Source organism: Phalacrocorax carbo, chromosome Z, assembly GCF_963921805.1.
Source record: "Phalacrocorax carbo chromosome Z, bPhaCar2.1, whole genome shotgun sequence".
In the NCBI taxonomy this organism is placed as follows: Eukaryota; Metazoa; Chordata; class Aves; order Suliformes; family Phalacrocoracidae; genus Phalacrocorax; species Phalacrocorax carbo.
Window position 1 is genome coordinate 40,353,548 of NC_087548.1, and position 12,992 is coordinate 40,366,539.

A 12,992-nucleotide genomic window follows, 5' to 3' on the forward strand; every position below is an offset into this window, starting at 1 on the left:
CATCTTGTCAGCTGGTATCTTATAATTGATTTAGTTCAGAGGGTCTTTTCTGCTGAGTGCTCTCTATTTCCTCTGTCTCTAAAATGCAGGTAGTCCGACCATACCAGACAATGTCCAATCCCATGAGCAAGTTGACAGTGCTCAACAGTATGCATTCTCATTTTATTTTGGCGGACAATGGCACTACTGGTAAATATGGAGCAGAGGTGAAACTTCGTAGACAGCTGGAAAAGCACATTTCACTTCAGAAGATAAATACGAGTGAGTACATTTTGCTTGTATTGTTTTATAATTGCAGTTATATCAAAGACACTATAAGTCTAAATAGGCAATAATGTCTGCATATTTTGAGGAGTAGTTCAACTGTCTAAAATGGTGAGCATGAGCTAATAAAGGGAATAATAGTGAACAAAGATAATAAAATTTGATTTTAGGCTACTGTGGGTAGGGATACAGCACAAATAGCTGAATTTCTTTCTGACAAGTTTCAAACAATATTTGTCAAGGCTCTTCAGATTCAACTTAGGTCTTTGCTACCCCCATCTCCTTAAAACTGTATACAGCTCTGGTCCCCTTCATTTTTTAAAGAATACAGTGGAATCAGTAAAGGTAGTCAAAAGGGTGACAAAAAGTATGGGAGAGCTTTTTATGATAAAGACTTTGCAGGTTGGAAGAGAGATGGCTGAGGTGTACAGAGGTATATAAAATCCTGCATGGTTGCAGGAGAGATGACTGGACAACTGAAGCAGTCCCAGAACCATTGATATTTAGAGGCAGAGTGAGTATCCTGTAGAAGTGTTAATACATGTTTGCACTGTGTTTATTAGTTTTTCCTAGGCAGCTGTCATTAGCCACATCCAGAATATGAGGTTAGATGGTCCTTTCACCTCATCTTTTACAATCATGATGACACATTCCACATGATGATCAGACTGAAGCCCCGGTTTTTCTCTCAAAGTTATATTTTTTTTGTCTTTTATAATCATGTACTGCTTTCCTACATAAAATGAAAAGTAAATATTCATCTAACTAAACACTTCTGCTTGGATAAAATAAAAGATGGTATCTCAATATTAGTGTTATTATTTCTGTAGAGTACAGATGCTTAAGTGATATGGGGAGTTTATTTCTTTCTAGATATTTTGGATATTTTTCCTTTGTTTGTAATCACTTAGTTTTTAGAAACTTAGCGCTATCAAAAGAAAAAAGGATCAGGTCTAGAAATTGAACCTAGGCCATACATAGGGAAGAACTCTTCCTTTGGACATTAGCTAGGCAGGAATTTTTTTAGTCTCACAAACAAACCTGTGTTTTACCTGCATAAGCTACCTTTAGGAATGAAAACAGAACTAATTTTTCAAAAGTGATCATATATACAGCCTTTCTGCTGATAACTCCCTGTAAACATGCAATTTTTACCAGGCCAGGAACAGTGACAGTTTTTGTGGTGTAGGCACTTGAAATGGGAATGAGAGCAGGAAACATGTTTAGACTCTCAGACATCAGATGATAATGAATTACAGGCAGGCCTAATGGGGTGAACATGAACTAGCATGTTGGTCGTGCTTGACAAAGCTTTCTGTATTAAAAGTATAGTCTGTGCTTAAATTAAAATGATGTGCTACTTACACCTTTCAGCACCACTGTGTGAACTACATGCACTACAGGATTATTGTTTTTACAATATCAGTGTATCTACTGCATTTTCACAGAAAGCAGTGTGTCAGTATGCACAAATGTGTGTGCATTCTAATCAGTGTGCACATGCCTATACATTTCCTTAGCAGATGGAGATAGTATGATCTAATCCTAGGTTGACCAACAACAAAAATTCACATTTGAAAATGGCATATATGATGTAATCAAACTGTAGAAAACTGCCTCATAAATAATAATTATTTTGAGGACATTGATAAGAAAAATGTGAGCTTTTGCAGTTTACAGCACAACATTGTGTTGGGGAAATCTTTTTGTTAAAAATAAATCTAACTTAATTCAGATTTGGACAAGAGGTTTATCTGTTGAAAAGCACCTCCAAACTTTGGTGGTTGAAGTCAAATGCTTGCCTGACCTTTTCAAACACCTACAAAAAATGAAGGATTTCTCTCCTCTGGTTTCTCTCTACAGCACCTCCCCCCCTTCCCCCACTATTTTCTCTGTCCCTTTCTCTGTGACAGAGTCTCTATGATTTAACCTCTCCCTCCCAAATCTCTCTCTGTTATAAACACAAAAACACTTGTGTCTCACAGCACTTCTGAAGAAATAGAAAGGTGACATAACTGTTGAGAAGGAAGGTTGCAGGTAAGATTTGTACATCTTGGTCCAGTGACATCCAGAATGTTTCTGCCACATTTTGTTTTCTTTTATTTTAGAAGAAGGTTACTGAGTCCTGCCCAGCCTCTAGTTAATAGAAAGGTGACCATATGGATGAAGGAAGGAACACCTGCCTTGTTAGGTCAGCCAAACAGATGGCCACTTTTTGATGCCTTTCCTTACCCTCATTCCTAGCAGAGCAATGGAGACCCTCGGCCCTGTGCATGCAGGGGCGCTGCTGCAAAGGGATCTTCATCCAAATGGGAGTGTGTGCAGCTATGCATGTGTGTCCTTACCGTTTTCTACTAGTAAGCATGTGGAGTGGGGAAAAGCACAAACAGCATCAGACTTTTGTTGCTTAAGAGCCAGGAAAAGGTAATCACCAAACAAAAGAGCAGAGCACTAGAAAACAGAACAGATTTAGTAACCAATAAACAGTTGGTAACTTCTTATGTCACAGCCTGTCCTTGGACAATAGTGCTAAAGCAGATTTTATTCTTATTTTTAAGCCTCTCTGACTTTTACATGTTAGGCTTGTCATTTCTTCTTATTTACTTCCCTTTGTTTCAACTCTGTCTTTCCCAGTGCAGTGATAGCTCTCCTGGATGTTTGGGATCACACACTATTCACAAAGGAAAACTTCATGCTTGTGCTCACCTCTTAAAGACACAGAAAATGATATTCCTTTCAAATAGATTAGGACAGTGACAGTCTTTTTTATAAAATGTAAGATTAAATCAGATCATTAAGTATGCCAGCTAATTCTATTTTTGTTCCTAATGTGGCATCACTCTCAGTCATTCCACAATATCTAATGTCCCAAATAAGTGTACTATTAAATAACAATAATAAAAAGCTTGCCTTATGCCTGCTGTGAACACTAGAGAAAAGATTTCATTGAATACTCTGTTTCCACTCCAGCCTTTTAGCTTTTACAACTTCCATAGCTCTTATTTTGTCCATAGCAAATATTCAGGAATTAAAAAATGCTTTATAGGCAAACAGAAGGTGGAGTCACATTTGTGGGTCAGTCTGTGTCTGCAGGTTCAGGACAGAGTCACTCAGTTGTGCATTTAGCTAGATGTCAATTTGATGCTTCAATGCTCAGGGCAGGTCTGTCTTACTTTCACATGTGAAGACTATTTTAACACAGCCCAGCAACCATCCCTTGCAGCGAGCCACAAGTTGTCTCAAACTCATGAAGTTTCAAAGTCCATCATTTTGTAGTAAGAAATGTTGAAAGTAAGAGGAAAGTTTCTAAAATTGTTTCAAGATCAAAAGAAAATATTGAAGGTGATCTGATCAGAAATGCTTCTGGTTTACAGTTCACACAAACATTTGAGTCCTGCCCTTTTTGTGGGAATTTAAAGTGAGGGAGATCACCTTAAGATATGCTCCGGAAAGAAGGAAAAATATCTTTATGTCCATCTCTGCCACATGGTTTATTTTTACAGCATGGCATGGAGTATTTGACAGCTCACGTAAAAATTTTTACATTGAAATGTGGAATTAAAACAATTTTAGTTCATCTTACTCCAAAAATATTTCATTAATGAGCAGAAAGTTTTCATGACAAATGCACAGAGATTTTAAACACAGTAAAATATCCCAGCTCAAAAGGTGTGGTTTTCAGAGACACAGTAAGTGGACTGCAGCTGTGTTTCCAGCTATGATGTCATGCTTATACTGTTCCTTGGCATGTAGGGATGTACAGCATGACAGGCTGATGTAACCCACTGCTGTCAGTTTACTGATTTCTGATTCACTACTTCTGGAAGTGCTTGTAGTACTAAATTCTGTCTCATTGTCTTGAATGCAAAGGGATTCACAGCTATTTGTAGAATGATAGGTTTCATATGGGCTGGAACAGACCTCTCAAGGTCCCCAGTCTGAGTTTCCTCTCAAAATGGACTATTGACAATCTAGATAAGCTTGTCTGTAACTTTGTTTAGCCAAGTCTGAAAACCACCAATAATGGATATTGAAGCATCTATAGGAGCTTGAGCAAAATGTCTGGAAACTTTCCCCACCCCACCATCAGTGTCTGATCTGGAGCCTCCAAACCACTATTTGTGGCCGTTTTCCCTTCATAGCACCTAGTCCCAGCAAAAAGAGTGTGGCTCTCACACCTTTTTAACAGCCCTGCAGATAGTTGTAGGCAGGTATTAAATTACTCCTTAGACTCCTTTTCAAAAGATTAAACAAGCCCAGCTGTCCCAAACTCCTATTCAGACATATGCTCCTGGTCACTATATACCTTGGCAGCTTTTCTCTGGATGCTTGCCAGTTTCTCCTCATCCTCATCTTGAAGTGGACAGCCCAAACCTGAATCCAGTACTTCAGATGCAGCCCAACTAGCAAGAAACAGAATGAGAGTGGGATAAAAACTCACACTTGACACACAACTCTAACGTAGCACAAGGCATGGTTTGCCTTATGTACACTGAGAGCATGCTGTTGGATCACATTCAGATGGCATCCACTGTAACCCTAGGTCCACAACATAAGGATCTAGTTATCCAATTAGAAAAAAAGCAAAAGTTTTACTCTGAGCAATTGAGTAATTTACAGTGTTTGAATCCTCTTCCAAGAATGAACACAGAAATATTGCAATTTATGCAGAATTTTCAAGTTTGGACTTCATTTTCCCAAATACCACACAAGCCCATATCGTCTTTGAGCCCTGAAAGAACTTTTAGTTTAAAAACATGGTCTGACTATCTTTATAAGGATAACTAAAAGTCATTAGGTATTCATCCTCAACAGATAGTCTGCCATGATATTGTAGACCTAGCATTTAATTATTCTTTTTCTAAAATTCTTGTGCATCCCTCAAACTCCTTTCATCTACATTATTCCTTGATTAAAGAAATTCTAAAGTCTTATGTTTCAACACTCGATTTTATTCAGAAGGAATAGGGATCAGTGTAGCCTCTAAAGTGTTGAGAATTTTTTTCTTTTCCAGAATCCCATACAGAATACATTTCCTTCTCCCCTGATGCCTGGGAAGTCTTCCGCATAGTGTAGATTTTTCATCCTCATTGTAGCTGTTTTTTCCCAAATATTGTATACTTACATCCTCTTTCCAGTGGGTCACAATGATGCAAAGAAATGTTTCAAAAGAAACTATTTAAAATAACAGAGATGATAGAATAATTTTCACCAGAAACCTGGTAATGGCATTGGATTAGAAATCTATTAATATCTTATGATCTTGTAAAATGTGAAAGTGCAGCTGGTCTTTTTTTTCCCATCCTGGGAAAATACTAGCGGCCACTACAGAAAGAGAACTTAGTGTATTGCCAAACAGATGATGTGATCTATAAACAGAGAAAGGAAAGAAATTAAGCAACTAACTGCTAGAGATGACCTACTGAAAATTCTCCAATTATGACATTCCTAGACACTAACAAAGCATTTCTGTGAGGCGTGCTACAATGGCCTGGTCATTTGCTAAGATGCACATTGTTTCCACTTTTGCAGAACATTGCTGAGTAACACATTAGGTATATCAGTCTTGCCTCCAAACAGAAACACAAAAGAAGTCTGTCTACAAAAAGTGTGTTGGAAGTTACAAGTCATAAAATATTCATTCCTGCCACTCCACAGATGGTTAGATTAGAATAATCGCCAATGTAGCAGCTCAGCTAATAGGTCTGATCTGAGGACTGTTAATCACTTTCAGGCAAAGTCACTCCAATAGGTTGACGTAACATGGTTTTTCACCCATTTTGTGATTACCTGGAACAATGCTTTCTCATTACAGGTGTGGTCTAGAATTACTTCATATTACATAAAAAGACCCTTTACCAGTACTTAGGGAATCTTCAAAAATTCTACCTAAAGTTTCCCCCTTTTGGACCTGCACTCATGTTTGTATTTTAAAAATATTCAGTTCATTCCTCCTGTTTGCATTAAGACCTTCAGCTCATGTGGTATAGTTCTTGCTATTAACTGAATTGTTACTCCTAACTGAAATATTCTCAGATCCTTAAAGAGCTTACAGCATGATTGCCAAGCACTCCCATCACAAATGTCTACTACATGAATGATCTTACTGGAGCAGTGGAGAAAGACAAGGACATAAATTATTTATATACATAAGATGATCACACATCACCTATATAAAAGCTTTTAATTTTAATGAAATATGTTGTGAATTAATTAGGGATATTGTAAGTTTTTCTTTAGAAGAACATGTATAATTAATGGTCAGCAGAATGAGAATCTGGACACAACACATAGCATAGTGTAACGTAGCATAGCATAGCATAGCATGCACTTACAGCATGTTCTTGTGTATGCATGCCTACTTTGGGAAACATACAATCTTTGTCTTGCATGTATCAACACATACATATCAGTAATAAAATTTGTGTTTGGCATGTGTTAGAAATGAGTAGTATGCTTTCAGTAGCAGTTAGAAGGGCAGAATAAGCTTTTGTGTGATATTTGCAAATCTGACAAATGGCCTGGAAAATATATTAATCATGTGCTAAAGACATTTTTCTTTTCAATCCAGACATCTTTCTTACACTGAAAGTTTCATCTACCAAAAGATTTAAATCTTGGTCAGAATACTGCCAGAATTTTCGGGTCTCTGTAACTGTCTGACAGAGATTTTACATCCTTAAGATTTGCTTTGTAAATAGGTAAAGTCCAACCAGTGAGGCAGTGGTATTCAAATTGGGGTTAACAGCTACTGTCATAGTTTAAAATATAAAAAGATCTAATGTTTGCTCTAATGATTTAGAAGAGGCTCGTTTACTTGTCAGCTTGGACTACTTAGATTTCTGCCATTTTATAGTATGAGGCATAATCTCAGAGAAGCAAGGAGTAGTGATGAGGCAAAAGGACTTCATTATCATGAGGAATGAAGATAACAAAGATATATAATGACACCTAGACAGCAGGAATCCAGCCCTTGCTGATTAGGGGGAAGACATTTTTCACTATCAAAACTTTATTCTTTATAAAACTAGCTATGACCTTCTTCTTCAGGTACAGTTATGCAGAAAAAAAAACAAATCCCTTTTTGAGATTTTTAACAATTTTTTCCAGAAGACCCCAAAATAAGGTAAAAATGAGCATATGTAACCAAAGACATATTTGAAACCAGAACGTTAAGCCAGAAGCTGTAAAGGCAATGCATGTTTAATTGCAAGAAGACTGCTTAAAAAAATCAGAATGTTTTAAGTAGTTTGGTTTATTTTGTATCTTTTATAAACTCCTTTAACAAACACTCTTAGCCTTCTTGAAGCTTACAGATGCAGAAAATTGACAAAATTATTTCTTCTTCAAAGCCGAATGTGGGCTATAGATTAGAAAGGATTCATCTGCATGCAGTTGGCTAACCTTCTAGAATAGGCAGGCTTTGTCACAAGGCTCTGAAAAACAAGGTGTACATTTATGTTAAAGCTAAATATCCATTTATGTTAAAGTTGGCACAACAGATGTATATAGTAAGCCTCAGTACTCCTTTTCATCTCCCACTCTCCTGCTGCAACACTAACACCTTAAGTGTTATCTCATTGTGCTTCATCTTCTCTGCACCATGTGAAAACACTAGAAACATATGCTGTACTGCGGTGTTATTAATGGCAGGTGCCTTGTCCTCTTTCTTAGGAACTCTAGAGATCTCAGTGTTTTGCATTTTTTTTCACTCAAAAAAGGGGAAAGAATCCCAAACAAATGTTTGTGTATTTTGTCCAAGAATCACTCTGCACTGCTCAGCCACTTCCACACATTGAAGCATGTTGCTATTTCTTAGAAAGATTACCACAGGTTGTGTAGATCCACCTTGTGATATTCTTAGTCTTCTTTTGATTAGGACATTTCTGGAAGAATCATCTCCTAGACCACATAGGACTTCATGTGGAACATGACTCTTCATTATCAATCTGCACTTGTTCTTATTTTAAATATGCTGTTTGGTGCTGCAGGTTTGCTGTTTGAAAACAGACAGACCACAGGCATCAGTAACTGTCTCCTTGTATTTAATCTTTCTTCTTTGTAGAGTTGGTGAATGTAGTTAAGTTTTGGTAGTCCTCTGAGAAAAAGTTACCTCTGAGTAAGGAATTGATGGATAAAGTTAGGTGATCTGATTGGGTAGAGAAGGCAATTCAGATAGGGTAATAAGTCAACTATATTTGTTCATGTGACCCGTGGACTTCCCTTTGTCATCCTATGCCTGAGAATATATGAAGGGGGCTGGGAAGGCAAAGGGACGTTCAACTGTCATCACCAGCATCTTCTCTGACCATTGCACCATCATCAAATGCATGGGAATTCTCATTTGTTTCAGGTTTTTCCTTCATATTCTGTGCATCCCTAGATGCATTTTCATAACTACAGAGCTGGGAAGATGTAGGTACAGACTTCTTTCTAGGAGAGGAAGCCTGCTGCAAGTTTGACTTCTGTGAAATCTGAGTAAAACTTAGAACTGTTAGAAGCTTGGCTCATTTCAGATTTTGTTAGGGATCAGAAGCTTGGGTCTTTTTCATCAGAAATGTTATGTTGGTGGATCAGGCACTGGAGACACTAATATCATCTCAGAAAGGGCTAAGAAAGCACATGCAGGTTAAAATTGTTCTTGAAGATAAATAGTTATTGATATTGATTGAGTGCAAGTGGATCCATAAATTCCTTTCATGGACTTGACTTTCAACAGATGAGTTTGTTGAAAACATGTGTTTTCGTATGATGGATATGCAAGGAAAAGTGTACATGTCATTTCAGTTCTATAATGTTTGGACATTCTATATTTATTGAATTAACTATAAAAAAAAAAACACAACAGAAAAAGGCATAAAACTAAGGAACAGAGATTATTTTAGGGTGAATTCTTTTTAGCAAAATTTCTGCTGTTCTGTGTCTCACCTGTTGTAGTTTTCTAGAACAGGTCAGAAAGGAGGGATAATTTTTGAGATTACATAGTGTCCAATATGTTGACAAATATGCAAAATATGACAAGGAAAAGTTCCTCAATATGTAATTCAAGGCATTGTAAAAGTTGATTATGTTACTGTGATAACTTTCTAAAGTGCTGGCTACAATATGTGGTAAAGGAAGATTAGGCAGAATGTGAAAATTACTGAATATGTAGTTGCTCTGAAGTCCCTTAGGCCATTACCTACAGCTGATGAGCTACAAGAGTGAAACCAGCTAGGTCCTGTAGTACTTGCCTAATAAATAGTTGACTGCTAGTACCTATAGGGTAAGGTTTGACTGAAATACATGAAGGTTCTTCTGTGTCTCTTAGAACTTGAAGTGCCAACTTTGAACAATACATTGCCATCCTGTAGAAAGTAACCAAGTGGGTTGTTACTGGCTTGTGAGGCTCACAGAGGGTTTAGTCTCTTCCCATGTCTTGCCTGTTCTAAGAACTGTCTAAAATTTGTTCTTTTGCAGACACGGTTGAAAATCAAAAGAAGGCATCACAAAATTTTCATCAGTTTTTCTTGTAACCATCCTTGATGTCCTTTGGTGAAGTTTTTAGTATTAGTCCTGGTGTCAGGTCCACAGATTTGTCTGTCAATGCCACATCTTGTAGGATGGCAGATACATCACTAGGTAGATTTAGACAGATGGGGTAGGAGCACTAAACAAATAAAAATGAGAGTGAAAGTACTGAGATGAGGGAGAAGAGAAAAGAGAACAGGCTGGGACAAATGAAATGGCATCGTACTCTTAGTAAAGAGGGGAATTAATAATAGAGGAGATGAAAGGGGATTATGGATTAGACACAAGGAGACAGAGAGGAAGGGAAAGTGTGATTGGGATACCAGAAAGGAAATTAGAAAGCTGAGAATGCAGAATAGAAGTGACCATAACAAGGAAAAAAGGGAATGAACACAAACTACAAAGGAAACAATAAAGCTGAACAAAATAAAATTTATAATAGTAATTTTAAAATATGGTTGGAAAGCATGTAAAAGAAAAAAGTGGTTGGAAAGCATGAAAAAGAAAAAAGAAATTATAGCAAATCAGATTCAATGAGCCAATGGCAGAAGAAAAGTAAAAAAATAAATTGAAAAGCAAGAATAATTCAAATGGTTGTGAGCTTTCCTTTATTAGTAGTGGGTTTGTATCATTCTGTCACACATAATCCTTTCGTTCTCTGAATTTGAGAAAGATAGCAAATTTTCTTAGAATTTATTTTATTGTCTTACCAGGTCACTTTGATTTCTCTAGACATAGGGCATGTAATGAGCCTCTGAACAAGTGGAATTTCCACTTAATTTATGAAAATAGAAAACTGTTAAAGTTCAGAAGAGGTTAGAATTAGTTTGGGCTCCTTTTTTTTTTTTTCTTTTTAATCTATAGGTTTATCTGCTCTTATTACTGAACAGTCCTTTCAAGGACTAAAACAAATATCTGTCTTATCTTTGCCATGACTGGAATAAGTAGTAACTGGTTCTGCTCTGGGGAAGATACTGGAGATAAGGGGTGAGGAAAAGGGAGATCTGACTGTAAGAAATGAAACTGTGTGAAATTAAGTTTGAGTTTGTTGTGGCATCTGGGGGATGTTCCTGTCTCTCTGGATAATAAGACCCAGCATCCGTCTCCATCATCCTGTGAAGGCAAGCTACGTTGCCTTTTTTCCAGTCATGTTCACTTAGTAGTTAATAACGTAATTGTTGTGGTAAGTATACTGCAGCTGTGATTTGCCGAGCTGCAGGAAGCAGGTCCATTGTATATGTAGGTAATCTTATCTATTTGCTATTGATATTGATATTTGAGCCAAAATTCTTTCCTATGCATCAGGAGGTGTTTGCAAAAGGGCCTGAAGGCTGAAAACAATAGCCTGAAAAGAAGCAGCTGTAATGTTATTTCAGTGTAACCTGATAGGAAGGATCTGGATTATTTCAGGACGTTCTCTGTTATCACTTAGCATTTCTGAGGCAGTTGGGACCATAGAGAGTACGACAGAGATGTCCAAAGGTGAAGCAGATATATGTGTGTGGGCAAACTTTTTAAAGACTGTTGTAAATCCAATAGCACTTTAAATCTATTTAAGCAGCACTTACCATGTGGTTAGACATACTTGTTAACAACCAAAGAGCAATATCTGTTGACTCTGTGTTACTGTAAGGCAAATATTAGCTCAGAAATTAAAAATTACTTTCCTCAAACTTTTAAGCTCATGCTGGGTGGACTTCCGCTTACTAAAATTCCAGACCATATTTAATTGTTTATTCATTCTGTGTAAGTACCTCTCACTAGAATATCCAAGTGCTATGCAAACACTTGGACCAAAATGCTTCTGAAAGCCACAGATTTTATGTAGTGTGTTTCTTTCAGCCTTTGCTGATGCAACACATTGCTGCATACTCTGCTAGTCCCATGAAATATAGCAGTGGCCTGCAAGTTGGACTGTTAAAACAGAATTCTTGAGCAAAGAACTTCCCTTGGTTTTCTTTAAGTTCCCAGAATCCCTAAGTTCCAACTTGAGTTTAAAGACACCATAAGCCTCAAACTCTGCAAAAAACTCAGAAAGAAATGGTATTTTGCGTTGTCTCAGATGTGAATGATTAATATTTATTAGCTGATCTCCACTCAAGAATCATAGTTCATCTCACAAATTTAGGTTAAATCTAAGATCAGATTTTATCAAAATGTAGTTCAAAACTGTTGAAGCACTCGAACATTTTTGTTGAACTTAACAACGTTTTGTCAGTCTCCCATTGACAATTAAATAGGATTTTCCACTAAATGCCACTGATAAAAAATCCTTGCATTAAAAAGTACTGAACCTCATGTCTTGAATAAATAGCCTGTACCTGGGAAACACGTCATCTGTTTGATGTGTGAAAATTAAGGATTTGTTACACTGGCACTTGCTTTAGGAGTAGAGGCCCACATGTGCAGGGTGATTTTGGTGTTTTTATTCCTAGCTAGTAGTATGACGTGTATAAATTTGTAATTACATAAATTTTTATTCATTTTTCATTTCAATTTAGTAAGTATTCATCCACATAGCATTCAAATGCAGCGTAGTCTTTTTTTCAGTTGTTACACATCCAAAAGATTTGTAGCCAAACCAAGATGTACTGGTTAGAATTTACCAAATTAGAGTGAGTATCAAGATACTTATTGGTAATAAAGTTGTGGTAAATATGTTCAGAGTGCATTTGTGTTAAGATTATATAAACCTCTGAACCCAAGTTTTAACTTCAAGACCAAGTTGGTAACAACTTGTATTTATGGAGTTTTTTGCCATTTTAAAAACTTGTATTTATGAAATTTCTTGGTTCGATCATCATACCATGTAGTTCTGTGTGAATGTATATGAGCAGTATCATGTCTGTAAGGGGAGGGATTATTATATTCAGTATGCTAAAAGAAAGCATATTCCTACTTGTTTTCCCATGCTGGCCATTTGCCTTTACGTTTACAGTTACAGTTGACTAAGGCTTAAGCCAGTTATCCACCACAACTGGGCCCTTAAATGATTAGGCTGCAGCCAGGGGTGGGATTGGGTCATACCTCAGAGCAACACAAATAGTTGCTGGCTAGCAAGAGCAGCAATTTGTCAGGTAAGAGAGAGGCACCAGCATAGGGCTTATGAAACAATCCTGGAGCTGAGGGAGTTTTTAACTCCAGAGGTGCAGATAGCACAAAGTTCCTGAAGTTGTATGTGCAAAGGAAGCTGCGGTCCTGGTTAACTGGCACTTAGT

At 37.1% G+C, this 12,992-nt stretch overlaps 1 protein-coding gene across 1 annotated transcript in view; it reads left to right on the forward strand.

Moving 5' to 3' along the window:
- Positions 1 to 12,992, forward strand: part of TRPM3 (transient receptor potential cation channel subfamily M member 3) — a 154,160-nt gene that overhangs the window by 23,865 nt on the left and 117,303 nt on the right. Inside the window, exon 4 of the mRNA XM_064438346.1 lies at positions 90 to 261. Within this exon, the coding sequence (XP_064294416.1) occupies positions 90 to 261 (172 nt within the window). The remainder of the gene's footprint in view (positions 1 to 89; positions 262 to 12,992) is intronic.